The sequence below is a fragment of the Vanellus vanellus genome, assembly GCF_965231255.1.
Source record: "Vanellus vanellus genome assembly, chromosome: 5".
NCBI lineage: Eukaryota > Metazoa > Chordata > Aves > Charadriiformes > Charadriidae > Vanellus > Vanellus vanellus.
In genome coordinates, this window is record NC_138910.1 from 51,810,256 (window position 1) to 51,824,919 (window position 14,664).

The 14,664-nt window shown below is 50.0% G+C and overlaps 1 protein-coding gene across 1 annotated transcript in view; it reads left to right on the forward strand.

Moving 5' to 3' along the window:
• The window catches only part of XPR1 (xenotropic and polytropic retrovirus receptor 1), a 109,328-nt gene extending 102,144 nt beyond the window's left edge, over positions 1 to 7,184 (forward strand). Inside the window, exons 12-15 of the mRNA XM_082483869.1 lie at positions 3,688 to 3,854; positions 4,132 to 4,271; positions 5,064 to 5,285; positions 6,665 to 7,184. Coding sequence (XP_082339995.1) covers positions 3,688 to 3,854; positions 4,132 to 4,271; positions 5,064 to 5,285; positions 6,665 to 6,725 — 590 coding nt within the window. The 3' untranslated portion in view covers positions 6,726 to 7,184. The remainder of the gene's footprint in view (positions 1 to 3,687; positions 3,855 to 4,131; positions 4,272 to 5,063; positions 5,286 to 6,664) is intronic.
• Positions 7,185 to 14,664: the final 7,480 nt, after the last annotated feature.

A 14,664-nucleotide genomic window follows, 5' to 3' on the forward strand; every position in this document is an offset into this window, starting at 1 on the left:
GTATTATTCTCTCAGAATGCCAGTCCCCTAGGGCTGGCGTTGGGTTCCAAGACATTGTCTACCAGCAATTTTTGCAGGCAGTAAATTCTGCTGCTGCAAGTGCCTTTGGCTGTTTTATGGGACTGTGGCCATGCACAGCTTCAGTTCAAAGGTGGAAGCCTTCCATTATTCATCTAGTTGACCTTCTGGAGCAATTTGTAGGTGTATTTGTGCAGAGTGTCTACTGGAATTGCCTTTTATAGGGTAAACTGAGGATGCTAATGGAAATTGCAAATGTTGCAAATGGCCCCTGTAGTATGCTGCTTCCCTTCAACTTTGCAACAAGCGGACGTAGCAGGGCACCGCGAACTCAAAGAGCCTCTGACGTAGCTGAACACCTCATTTCAGACATGCTAATGTTAATGAACGTGTATTGAAATCTGCCTGTCAACAGGGAGGGTAAAGCTGCACCTGCGAGTTTTGTGCTGAGGATGTTTTTGTCCTGCACGTGCTATTTTGAATAACTGTGGCTTAGGAAGTTGCTACATGGTGGTGCCCTTTGGAGCATGAAGTAGAAAGGTCCTTCATCCACCTCTTGCTGGGTGGACTGGCAGTTGTGCTGCCAAAGGGTTGCTGCAGTCCATGGGATGTTGAAGACTTGGTCTTTTTTTCCCTCTTGGAGAGGTTCAGATCTAGCAGGTACAGGTATCCCGAGTGCTTCTCTCATCCTGAGACTGTCGCTCTCTAATAGTTTTTGGTGGTTTCTAGCACATCATTAAACAAAGAAAAAGCACAGGATGAAACAGTTCCTGTGTAAATAGACCCTGACATCATCATGCATATGCGCCGCTACGTATTGCTACTGAAAAACTGGCAGGCCAAGGAGCCTCTGGGCAGAATATGAATGCCTTGATTTTCTAGCCCCCTGAGCAGCAGTGAAGAGGGCCACTAGGACCAGCCAGTGGAGATTGAGATATAATTGCTTGCCTAGAGCAGTAACGTATTTCTGTACACCAGCTGAATACCAATGAGGACAGAAGGAAGGAAGGTATCAAACAGAATTGCAGGCAGGAGGATAAGTGATTAAAGGAAGGGACTCAAAGGCCAAGGCTGAAGACAATAGACTTGTTCTGATTAAAGCATTTTACCAGGGAGTGATTTGGATTTTTTAATGAATTTTTTCAGGAGCTGAATGCATTACAGAACCGGTCAGTGAGAAAGCGAGCAGGAGCGAGGGGCGAGCAGCGTGACCCCAGGTGCCACTGGAAAGACTGCTGCAAAGATAGGGCCAGAAAAAGGGAGCTGAGGCCAGGGTAACCTAACTAGAAGCAAGCGTATCCTTTTGAGGTTGATGAGGTTAATGCCACAAGATTTCTTACTTAGGCCTTTTTCTTCCTGGTACTCTTCCTTGCACTCAATAACCTTTAAGGCAATTTAGGTTTAAGCAGCATGAACCTTTGAAATCGCCTTCCTAGGTAATTGCCGACTTAAGATACAGTTTTGTTAGCCTCTTGCGTAGTTTGAGATGATAGCCTGGGTCCAGACTAACCCCTCCATGATCGGGGAATGCCAAAGGAGCTCCCAGAAATGCTGCTTTGCTGCTCTTGAGCCCTGCACCTGCAGGGCATGGCTCATGCCAGGGATGTGGCCAAAGGCATGGCAAATGGATGTTACTGCCTGCGCTGCCTTCTCCATGTCTGCTCCATGAAGATGTGGAGTAAGATTCAGTTTATTTGTATTCTGTCCTTAAGGGAAAAGAAAAGCAGCATGACCTAACCTTCAAGGCTAAGTTACCTATAGGAAGCATACAGCCTCACAGGGCAGTTCGGAGCATTTTAGATGCTTTGAAAGCACTTAACTCCTTAACTACCTTTCTGAATTATCATTTAGAGTCTGGTAATGGGAACTAAACATGGACATCTAATGAGCTAAAAATAATATTGGAAAGAACCGGCTTAGTGTCTCTGAGTCACTGAATGTCAGTATCTGCCTTTTCTTCCTGAAATAATGTAGTGGAGGCTTCGGAGGAGCTGATGGGGGAGAATGAAATCTTGCAGTGGAGCCTTAATTGCTAAGCTCCAAAAACCTCACCTGTGTCCTGTTTTGTGGGCAGCTGCACTTTAAAAATAGATGGGAGAGGTGGTTTCATCAGCAGCATTAACATACCTGGGCACCGGAGCCCATATTCTGCAGGACTTTGCTGCCTGCTCCCGGGTGACGTCATGGCTCTCTGCAGCGGCAGTGGCGGATGATGCGCTGCGAGACCTGTCCCTGCGTAAAGCCGAGCCTCGGGAGGATGCGGGTTACTGCTCAAAGGCTTCCAGCCTAGCACAAAAGTGGGGAAGCTAGTCAAACCTGAGAGCTGCAGCACGTCTCGTGTACTTTTCCACAGCCGATGTGAAGCTTCACTGCAGATAGGCTTTGCTGCATAAGTGGCTTTAATAGGTTTGCTGTAGGGGGTGTGTTTTGAGAGCTGAATGAGTGTGTGTATTTGACCTATATCCGGCACATCATGTCCAAGAAGCCTGAAAGGCATAATGGGAGGAACATACTCTTACAGGATGCCTCTCATTTTCACCTCCATTAATTTTATTGGAGTGCTGCATTACATTTATATTGTAATTGTTAGAAACAAAAAGGCAAGGAGAGAGTAAATTGCCCTGTTGCTCAGCTCTGATCAGCTTTGGGGATTCTGTCGTTTTATAGCCATGTATATGGAAAACAGTGCTGTCACTTACCGTGGCATCAGATTTGGACTGAAAACATTATGACTTTTTTGTACTGGAAGTGTTATTGGCTTTGTTAGAAAGAATCAGATAATAAGCGATTGCAGTGGCTGCACAGAAAGGAGGAAAGACTCCCGATAGCAGCGAGAAGCAGCGTCTCAGCCTTGCAAAGCATCATAACGTATTTTATTTTTATGACTCAGATTTGCTAATTAAAAGCAAACAGAATTATCAAGTCTGTTTGTTTTTACCCAGTTGACTGATATCGGGAAATTTAGCTGAATTGCGAGAGCAGCGTAACCTTTTCAGAGGGGAATGGGAAACAGTTTAGTTGCGGAAACATTTGCACAAGTGAGCAGACTTAGGTCCTGCAGTCATGTGTTTCACAGAGAGGAGCTCTGTGTGGGCATTTAAAACTCCATACATAGCTTTCTTCAGGATTTATTCATACATGTTAACATATTGCCTTCTTTCTGCTTATTTTCCCGTGCCACTACAACCTCTGAAATCGCTCGTGGAAATTCCTGTTCTGCCTGTCCTCTATCAGGCTTTTAGTGCGCTAAAGTCACAGTTGTTTAAATATAGACAAACTAAAATATTGTCTTACAAACCCCTCAGAACTGAGCGCTGCCTCATTGCTTTTTCCCTTCTACAAGCCTGTCCCCTTTGTGAAATGTGGCCCTCAGCTTCCACCTGCTGGTCAGAACTAGAACGACAAGTCTACCACACGTTTCAAGAAAATAAAAATATTAGTGCAAACTTCAATCCCAAGTGCAAAACGTTGAATGAGATGAAAGTGGAATTTAAATGACAATATAAAGCTTGTCCTGGTAAGGCTTTTGGTTTGTTTCAGATTAGCTAGCCTGATTTTCCCAGAACTTGAGTAAAAGGGATGTTGATTCCGCTGATCAAGGCGGCCAATTTGTAGCTGTTTTAAGAAGCTTTAAGTTGTACAGAAGTATGCTGTTCTTCTCTTTTCCAGCTAAAAACCACAGTGACACCCAAGTGTTCTTCTACCTGTGGATTATCTTCTATTTCATCAGCTCTTGCTATACCCTTATTTGGGACCTGAAGATGGACTGGGGTCTCTTTGACAAAAATGCTGGTGAAAATACCTTTCTTCGAGAAGGAATTGTCTACCCACAGAAAGTGCGTATACAGCCTCCTCTTAGAGAAGGCTTTTAATATTTTTACAAAACTTGTTGAGTTTAGAGCATATTGCAGTTGGCCACTGGTGCTTCCTGAATGCTGTGGGCTGGGTTCTTCTAGCAGTAGATAGTTCATTCATTTCAAAGAGATCATTTCATACTGTTCACTTCTCTAGTGGTTGAGCAGCAAATTCTGCATCTTCCTGAAGGCCTGAAGAGGTCTGTTCTCTGTGCAGATCATGTACAATAAGGTGTCCTGTTTCTGTCTTTTTCTTCAGGCATACTACTATTGTGCCATTGTAGAAGACGTGATCCTGCGTTTTGCGTGGACCATCCAGATCTCCCTCACTTCCATGCAAATCTTTCCGTACGCTGGGGACATAATTTCTACTGTATTTGCCCCACTTGAGGTATTCCGGTAAGGTTCCTTGACTGAATAGTTCATTTCTCTTTTCCATTTTTATTACTTGTATAACGTCAGCAAGGTGGGAAGTGCCTTGCTCCTCAGACATGGAAGGTACTGGTCCTTGAAATGGAAGACTAGGTCTAACATTTAATTCAAACAGGGTGCTGAGTGAACAAAGCTGTAGAGGGCTCTGTAGCAATGCGGAGCTGGGTCCTTCATGCTGCATTTGCAGTTTCTTCTGAACCTGCACCTAATCTTGAGTTGTTTTTTTTTTTTTAATTAAATTTCTCCTTAAAATTACCTTGTTGCAATTTCCAGATGAAATTTCACTTGATTCTCAGGTTTACAATTATTCTCAAATTTCTGCTGCTTTTCCAAACACTAATTTGGATCCTGCAAGATTTCAGAGCTCTTTACACACTTGTACGCTAGCTGGACACCTACCTCCTCAACTTCTCAAGATGAGTAACAGCCCTTGAAGCTGAACCTCACTCATGTAGATGGTGGAGGTTGCGTTTCGCTTGTAACACCTGGTACTTCCATGCTGGGGCTAGGGCTGTCATCGTTAGGGCAATGAGTGAGCCTGACAGAACTGTTGTTCTCCAGAGAGTTGGGAAGATGATGTAGTGGATGCTGCTGTTAGTCATTTGCTGTTTCTCCATACTCTCAGCGTGTTCCCAGAGGCACCTTGATCAGTTAGAACAGTCAGTGGTATCCAGATGCGCGTACCAGTGCTTTGCCAAACACAGGCAATGTCTGTAAAAGTGGAACCAAATTGGTAATTTTCACTTTTCCTCCATCCAGGCGGTTTGTGTGGAACTTCTTCCGTCTGGAGAACGAGCATCTGAACAACTGTGGTGAGTTCCGTGCTGTGAGGGACATCTCCGTGGCACCGCTTAACGCCGATGACCTGACGCTCTTGGATCAGATGATGGACCAGGAAGATGGTGTACGAAACCGCCGCAAGAACAAACAGTGGAAACGCAGCCAGAGCGTGTCCTTGCGCAGACCTCGTCTTGCTTCACAGTATGTTTTGCCTCTCCTCTAGTGCAACAAACCAAACCACATATTAGAGCTGTTAATACTTGGTGGCCACTCACGGACTGCTTAATCATGGGAAGATCTCAGCCAAAATAGTAATTCAAAGGGAGGACAGGCCCAATATGAATATTTCTTTTCTGGAGAGTTGATCCATCCTTTACATCATCTTGGGGTTCTGGTAAACCACTGGAAAAGTTACAGAACTCCCCTCCTGTAAAAAGTAGCCTGTAGCAGTTGCCAGAGGTGGTAAATCCAAACCTGAAAGAGAGAGGTTCCCATCAACCAGCCATTTCCAGGCTTCAGACCACTCCAACATTTCAGTTATCATTTGGTTAAGATTTCCTATGTGAGATCGAAGAACCCTTCCTCTCCCAAATCTAAACCCATGCATCTTTTCTTTCCACCCCTCCTCCTTACAGCCTAAACATTTCCCCACCTTGCACCCCAGTCCTGAACCTCTTGACTGGGTATCTTCACTGCAGTGCCTGTGCTCCGAGCATCACAGGGTGCTCCAGTGTCCAGTCCTCACTTCTGCCCCAGCAGCACAGCTGTGGAGCCCTTCCCTTTGGCCAGGAGGCAAGCTTGGGCTCCCCTGGGAACGTGGAAGCACAGCGTGTCAGGAGTGTTGTGCAATCCCTGCAGCACATCCCCCTGTTGCATCACTGCATGGGAGGGGTGGATGGGGAGACAAAGGAGCCTGTCTGTCACGCAATGGGTGTGCTCTGGCCTGAGCCACAGCCCTTGGGCTATGCTTGTCTCATATCTGTGTTGGCTTAGAGTATACGGATATGACCAATACCAACAGTCTTCCTGTGGCCGCTAGAGACTGAAAAACTTGATGCAGAGGGGATGTGAGCCAAAGCTTGGTTGAACTCCCTACAATCACGTCCGTTTACCCCTCAGACATGCAGCGAAGTGAGACATGTCAAGCATATTCCAAAATAAGGTGCTCTACCTTTGCGCAGCCCAGTGACAAGTTGAGCAGGAAAGCTCCTTTGGATTTGCAGTTCCTGCTGCAAAAGTTTCGTGGGGTGTTATGTGGAGGGGTGGATGGATGCACCGCATCCAGCAGTGCCACAGCGGTCCCCAGCCCGGCAGAGGGCATTGTCTGTGCACGCAATGTGGCCGTAGTGGTGAGGCGTGGGCAGAGCCTTGGGAAGAGGATGCTGAGGGACAGCTGGGGCATATTTATAAGGCTCTGCTATTCCCAGTGAGAGTGGGAGAGTATGAAACAGTTCCAGTGGAGGAAAACAATTCCTCTCTGTGGAAGACAGATTTCCAAGTGTACTGCAGTTTTTTTGTCTGCTTGTCGTAATGGGAATTTTTTTCTCCCCAGTGAGTGTTTTCTGTTTGCTTTTTTCCAGGTCCAAGGCTTGTGACACTAAGGTATTGATAGAGGACCTAGCGAATGAAGTGAACACATGAGATGGCCACGGTCTCTTATTCCACATCCTTTGTTTTCTCGTTCTGTTCCCCTCTTCCCCAAGTAACCCGATCTCTGGTACAGTTCCAGCTGAAAACAGGAGAAAACACTGAACATGTTTTCCGAGCTCTTCCAGACCAGATCCTATGGACTCCAACAAGCTCACTGTGTTTCATTTCTTTTCTTCTGGGTTAATTTTAATGTTCTATTTTAAAAAAAAAATAAAATATTTTACTTTGCCAATAAAGAGGACAGTTCAGGAAAGAAGGATTGTTTACAGTCTCAACAAGGACATACAAACCTATCTGGATAACGAAGCATCATAGGGACTCCCTCATGGGACAGTGCCGAGAGCACCCTCGGTTTCTGCTTGGCCCGGTTTTGACTGGTTGAAACCGGACTTAAGTTTTTAAATCTGATTTTTTTGTTTGTTTGTTTTTTTTTCTTCATATCCAGCGCTGAGGCACTGGCTGCACTTGCAGGGAAAGTGCACTTAGAGCAGTATCTTCATTCATGAAGCTACTTTTTAATTTGATGTAACTTTTCTTATAATTTTTTGGAAATATGATGTATCTGTTGCATATAGTTTTCACATTATTTATGAAACTTAACAACCATATGAGAGTGATTTTGAGTCCTGTGCAATGAAGGTTTTAATGGTAAAACAAAGCCGGGAATGTAGATCTAGATCTCCAGAGTTGTGGGGTTATGCCCTGCAAATACCCCTCTTGTGAGACAACTTGCACCTGTGTTTACCTTTTCTCTCTTTCTTTCTTTTCAATTTTATTTTATTTTAAACCAAAGTTTCTCTTTCTGATTTTTTTAGTTGCTGCTACTGCTTCTGGGCATGTCTCTTGTACCGGTTCAACACCAACTTTCCATGCAGCTGTGTGAAAGTAGTGCAGATGGTCCTAAGGCCCTTTTGAAAGGAGAGTTGGGTCCTACAAACAGCGCAAAAGCTAGGTGAACAAAGGCTTCAGAACTTCATTCTCCCAATCAAAAAGTATTTTTCAAAGCCTTAATAATCCTTAGATGACGTGAGGGCATCCCGTACTGAGCAGGGAGCCTTCCTGGTGTTCTCCTGCAGCCCGGCGCAGCAGAAGTGAAGTGGGACAAAGCGAGGAGGTGATGGCTCCCATGGGCAGAGGAGGGAGTTCAGCAGCTGGGGTTCAGGAGCGGTTGTGTGTTGGGAGAGCTGTCGGGGAGCATGGAAAGGACTGTGTTGTGCCCACCTGATGGGGAAGGTGAAATTGAAAACAGGTCTCCTCATGGCTTGTAGCTTGGCAAAAAGTCTCTGTTGGGCACTATCCCAGTACACTGCCCTGTGGCTTGGCTGTTACTTGTGCCCCTTGCCTTGTCTCACTGACCCAGTTTGGGAAGCGCAATACTGTTAAGCAGACTTGGCTGAAGGGCAGCCATATTGCTGAACAAATTATGTTGGAAGAGCGATGCTGACTTGATGGTCTCAGTCTCTCCTCCTGTAGGAAAGGAAACATGGGGGCCTGCAGAGACCCTCTGTCCTTCCCGCCAGGACTGCTGCTGTTGCGTCAAGGTGGCATGGCTGAGGTCTGCGGGACCACCACCTTCCCCTCTGACCAGCTCTTGGGCTGCCGTGGTGCACAGCTAGGACTACAAGAGAAGGGTGGAACTCTTGAAGTAGGATCCTCGCACTGATGTATGTCTGGTGACTTGCCTCTAGCATGGGTGATGGAATTGCAGGAATCCCTGCTCAGCTGTTGTTTGGTGCTTATTGTTTTTTAATTAGCTAATAGCATGGTTTCTCACACGACCGGTACGTTGCATTTTCTCAGTTTGCCTGCTGTGCCTCTTGCCCAGAGGAACTGAAGAAGGAAACTTAGTTCTCTTCATTTAATTTGAAATAGATTAAAATTCAGTGGCGGTGAACCCATACCAGGCTAAGGGCAACACTGCAAACCTGTAACTACCTGTGCTCCTGTGATGTGCTCTCAGCTTACACAGAAACTCTGATGGACCTGCCAGGCGATGCCTTTGCTCTGTCAGTGCATGGTGGAGTAGCTGGTGGGTTGTGGTGCTCCGCCTCGCATCTCCTACTGCGTCAGTCTGCTCTGGCAGGAGGGCAGCCGGACTAGCAGGGGTTTTGGTGGTCATCCCTTTTGTGCCCAGGAGCCTGTTTTCCCGTATTCAACTCCCTCAGGTCTGTTGTTCGTACTTAAATGGAGAGTTCCTGTTCGTATGGAAGTGGAGTCTGAGATATAAAGCCCCTTTAAATATTTCAGTTTTCTAATTTGCATTGCAGCGGTTGTTGCCGTGTCCAAACCTTGCATAGGTGTTTCCAGCGAGAGCGGTGGGAGACGAGTGAAGCCATACCCAACTAGTGTTCAGAGGAGGGCAGCCGCCCCAGGGGGGACAATCCAACATAAACCAGCGCTGTTACTTAAACAAGTGATTCTTTACACAAAGAAACGGAGTTTACTGGTAATTCATCCTTTACAGAAGGATGGAGAAATACAGAGAGACATCTTGAAGTGATGCCAGTCCCCTGGGAGCACTCTGCCTTCCTCAGCTGGGCTGGGGAGAGCGGGGCTGCTGCACTGTCCAGCCGCCCACTTCCCAACCTGGTGGGGAGGGTCAAGTTGCGAGTAATTAAATTCTTATGCTGTAGTTTACCCACATCCTTAGGGAAAGCAAGAATTCAGTCTGTTCGTCTGCTCTGCTCCTTGCTCTGCTCTTTCCCTTCCCTGTTCCCGCTGTCTTTGGTGGCAGGAGAAAGAAGAAAAAGGGGAGGTGGCACGCTACAGCTAGCAAACATTATCTCCTAAAATAAAACATCGTCCCTTTTGGCAGTGAAGGTGCTCTCATGGGGGGAAAAGGAGCCTGAACTCCTGGAGGCATGGCTTATAAAGGCTCCCGGCTCCCCAGCGCTGCATCTGCCTGTTCCCTCCCTCCCAGAGATTTCTGAGAACTCAGGCATGCAGATTCCTCCCGAGAGCGAGCACTAAAGCCGAGATGGCTCGGCGTCTATGAGAACATCTGGCCAATAAAGGGAGACCTAACGAAGCCGAGCAGACGGTGGGAGAAAACAGCCCCATCACTCCTTGTGAGCAGCCTGCGCAACGGGAGCGAGGGGAGCGGGGACAGTCCTGGGGTGGCTTCGTTTCATGAGCGGGCTTTGTTAATGGGTGCTTGGAAACACTCCTGGAGGGGGAGCATCCAGAAGTATGGAGAGCAGAGTTAAAAGGAGCTGTTTTTTTTTTTTTATCCAGTGCTTTAGTTGTTGGGATGTAGTTGGGTGGAAAGTGGAAGCTGAGGCAGGTCTGGACTCTGGCTGCCACGAAGCAGCACTGGCTTTTGGATGTTGAGCTCTCCCTCTCCTTGCGATTCAGTGCGTCAGAGGTTGTCATTGTGTAAGGCTCTGAGGTTGTCTGGCTGAAACCCTTGTAGATGGTCCCGTCTAAGGGGAGGAGATGCCACAGCGTGGCCGATAAATTTTGGAAATTCCCTTTGAACTTGCTGCTCTGTGCTGATTTCCATCCTTCCTGCTCTTCCAGGGATTTTCAGAGTGCAGGGTGTTAGGATTTGCAGCATCCCGAGTTTATTTGCTAGCTGGAATTCCCTGCATGGCTTTGGGACTGTGTCACCGGAAACGCCAGGTCCCCTTGCTTGGAGAAGGCAATGCTGTGTGCTGTGGGTGAGCACTCCTGAAGGGGCAGCGGGGCACGTTTGGGCTTTACAGGCTTGGGGAGCAGGAGTGGGAGCCACTCCATCAGTGGGAACTGATGCCATCCCACCACATTTTAAAAGAAATGCATATGCAGCGCTCATGGCTGGGGCCTGTATGTATCAAATAAGCTCCTACCTCTCAAATCCAGGTGCGTTCCCAAAATCAGCTGTTGCTCGTCCTACACCTTTCCCTGCCTCGCTCCCGGCCCTCCTTATTCTGTCGGTGTCTTTCCTGTTTGTCCGAACAACCAGCAACAGCCTTCAGCATGAACATCTTGGAGGGGAAAAGTCTCTTGCGGAGCAGAGTTGGATCCTGCTGCTCTTACTTCCCTAATAACTTCTTGTGCTGCTTGTTCTGCTTCCTCGCCGGTGCTCAGCCACCGCAGCTGGGTGGGAGGCAGGGAGGGAAAGCACGGTCCTGGTTCAGGAGATAAAAATCCCTGGGGATTTTACTGCGGATCTTCCAAGGAGCAAGGGGGACAGCACAAAGCCTTCGAGCTTTGCTTGCGTTTTGAACAGCTGAGTGAATTTGGCCTTATCCTGTGAGGATGCTGCTGCCTACTGCTTGCTGTGACTTGGTGTGTGCCCCAGGCATTTTGGGGGGGGTTTGTGGCCCCGGCATTGGGCCGTCATGCTGGGACGTGCGCTGGGGCTGGGGCACGCCTTGGCTCCCGTTGGGAACACAAAAGCCATCTCTGGCCCCGTGTCCTCCCTCCTCTCCTCCGCTGTTCTGCTTTGCGCTCGCAGGGGGAAGACTATCATCTGCCTTAAGCATATTTGTTTTTTTTTTTTAATTTGCATTTTTATTCCAGAAGGCGATTGGATTGTTTTATCTCCTTGGAAAAGAGGGGCTGGGGCTCCTGGGGGAAGAGTGGAAAATCCCTACGGTAACTGCAGCAGTCACAGTTGGGCTCAGTGGCTGTCACCTCATCAAACCTCGCCTCCCTTACATGATGCCGTCCCAAATACTGTACCGTGGGACAAGCTGTCAGTGCGCCACCGCCATGGGGCTAAACCGGTGTGTCAGCATCCCCCAGGGGCTTCGCTCTGCTGCAGCATCCTGGCTGCAAGAGAAATGCAGGTTTTGCAGGGGGAAGAGAGGAAAGGACTGGTAATACTGGGTGTACCTGGGTGCTGATGCCCCGTCCCTGTTCCCAGTGGGAGTTGGCGGCTGCTCTGGCCCCGGTGGGCGAGAGGCACTGACCCTGCCTGGGAAGACACCCCATGGCCTCACGGTCCCTCAAACTTTAGAAACCAAATTGCAAACTCTTTGCTCCGGAGGAGAAATTGGGCAACCTGGTAGAACTTGTGATGACCTCTCTGTCCCATAGGTCCTGGTGAAGGATCGGCACTTGGAAGGGGCCTGGGTGGAAATGCTGAAGTTTCCCCCCGGGTCCCGCTGCCGCCTTCCTCTTCCCTCCCCACTGTGTTGGTCTAAATGATCTTTCTATGAAGCCCTGTAGATGTCAAAAGTAATTATGGAGTGTGATTAGTCCTCTGTGGGTGCTTTCTTTCTTTCCTCCTCCTTTCTCTTTTGCTATCCCCTTCTCCACTCTTCTTTTTTGGCTAAGTGGAAAAGGTGAGGACAAAGAATTGCCGCTTGCTTGGACTCATGATGTATCTGTGACTGCGCTATTAGCTGTCTCCTCTTTCCTCCCCAAATGGATATAATTTTTGAAGTGTGAAATACCCTTCTTGATAAGTAGGTTTAAAAAAAAAATGCACAATGTGATACTGTTTCATAGTTTCTAGGTGGTTGTATAAAGCAAAGTTACTGTGATTGTGTTTTTCAAAGGAAAAAGTGATTGGTTACAAAATCTGTCCTTTTTTCATTATTACAAGCTCTTTGTTTTCCAATGATTCGATGGCTCTTTTGTCCCGGGTGTGTGTGTGTTTCTTCCCACGTCCCACCCCTGGTGCTGCATCCACCCACAAAGCCTTTGCTTCTACCAGCATGTAGACGCTGCTCTTGCATCCTTGGGAGCTGTGGGCCATCGCTGGTGGTCAGAGGTGGGGCAGAGCTGTGTCCCAGGAGGAGGTGGAGGTGCTTGGAGGAGGGAGATGTTTGAGAAGGGGTTGGAGGTGGGCAGGAGGGGTCTACAGGAAGGTGCCCAGGGCTCAAACCCAACACGCAGGCGGTGATGCTGAAGGAAATCTGCACGGACCGTGCCGTACTGGCTAAAGGCTCTGGGAGCCTTTGGTTGCCTTTCTCCAGCTTGTCTCTGGTCCAAGGTGTCCTGCCTGCACAGTGGGTGACCAGAGGCTGAGCAGCCCAACCCTGGGTTGTCTGGGGTCTGTGCTTTCATTTTGCTTTCTTAAATCCTTTCATCGTCTCTTGCAATCAATCTTCCTCCAGAAGAGAGCCCAGCGCCTTGAAATCACTTTAAGCCTGTTGCTGCTCACGCCAGCCGCTTCCCGGAGGTTTAATCCCTGTGCCCTGGGCGCTGCTGGCCCACGGCTCCCTGCCTGCGGCTCCCCGCCTGGCTGGTGGCAGGAGCCCGCCTGCCCTTGCTTTGGCACCTCGCCGGTGCCATTTGTCCCCAGCTTGATGGGGACAACATCTCCCAGGCATGTTGTCCCAGCCAGAGGAGCCAGGACCCCTCCCCAGGACTGCGTGGAGGTAAGGACGGGTCCCGGCATCGCAAGGGAGGTTGGACCCTGGGTCTGGGATATGGGGCAAGGAGCCTTTCTCTGCCTTGGGCTCTTTGACCCAAACCTGCCAGCGGTCCCCTCCTGCCTGGGGCCAGCTGGGGAAGATGCTCGGTCTGTCCCCCATGGAGCAAGGAGTCATCCCTGCTGCCAGTCCGCCCTGATGCCTGCTGTGAGTGCACCCAGTGGGGGAGGAAGCCCTCGGGCTCAGTTTTGGCCGTGATGGGGGTCCTGGGGCCACTGGGGTGTTGGGGGGACAATTTAAGAAGATAAAAGTGATTTCTTGCTGCTCATGCTGGCGGGGGCCGGTGCGGCTGGAGCCCGGGAGGATTAAAACAATTTCATAATCCTGGTGATTTCCTTTTGATCGGGATTATGAAACCAATCACGAATATCAAAAGCCACGGCTTAAAGCGGCAGCCGGAGTGGGGCCGGGACGCCCATGGCCCCCGCAGCACCCATCCTGCCCCCCGGGGACGTCGGCCCCCACACCTCCAGGTAAGCGGTGCCCACCCAGCGCCCTGCTCCAGCGTGATGAGTTTTGTGGGGTCACAGGGGAGGAGGGCAGGGGAGGGGGTTTCCATGTGGGTGGCTCTGTGGGGTGCATGGTGCATACTGGTTTTAGGGATGATGATGCATGGATGTATCAAGCTCAGCTCCCTCTGGGTCCCACCATCCTCCTGCTTGAGGATGCTCGGTCTGGAGCCGTTGGATTGCTGTGGGCAGGATTTGACCCCCCGGGGAAAGCAGGAGAATTTAGCACATCTGTGAACGTGTGATGCTCACAGGAGGTTGCCTGCAGCCAGCGGGATTTGCTGCCGGTCTGAAGGCTATTAGAGAAAACACCCCCCACCCCGGCAGGACCACCCTCTCCATCCGTTTGCCCTCCCGGAGCCCCCAGCCCCTGCTGCAGGGGCAGACCCCTCCAGCACCCTGGGGTTGAGGTGTCCCCCCCACCCACGGCAGGTCATCGTCGGTGGGCTGCCTGCGTTCCCTGCTCGCCTCCCAAACCCGCAGCCCAGACAAAGGACATTCCTGAGAGCCGGCCAAGGCAGCCGCGCTTCCCTCCATCCTGGCGCGGGGTGTTGGGTCCACTCCATCCGTCCCGTCCCCCCAGTCGCCGCACGTGGCCGTGGTTGGCGTCGCCGTTGGGGGCCACCCGCTAGCCATGGTGGGGGCAGACGGTTGGGCTGCGGGGCCGGGGCAGGGCTTGGCCGGCTGCCCCGGCGTGGGGTGCGTGCTTTCGGGGGCGCGCTGAGGAGGAGGAGGAGGAGGAGGAGGAGGAGGCCCAGGCCCGGGCGGGAGGCAGGGCTGGCCACGGCCCCACAGCCCAGCCAAGCGGCTGAGCTCCGGCTCGGCTGGAGGGGCTGGGATTTGCTGGTTTGTCCTTTTTTTTTTTTTTTTTTTTTTTTTTTAATTTTTTTTTCCCCTCCTCTGCTTCCTTCCCTTCTTCCGCCTTCTTCTCCCTCTTCCCAGCCCTCTCCCGATGCTGCTCCGGGGGTAAGGACAGCCCTCGCCTCCCACCCACGTCCCCGTCCTGCCGCTGCTCTACCGCCGGGAGGGGGTGGTGGGGTGCTGGGGCCCGGGGGG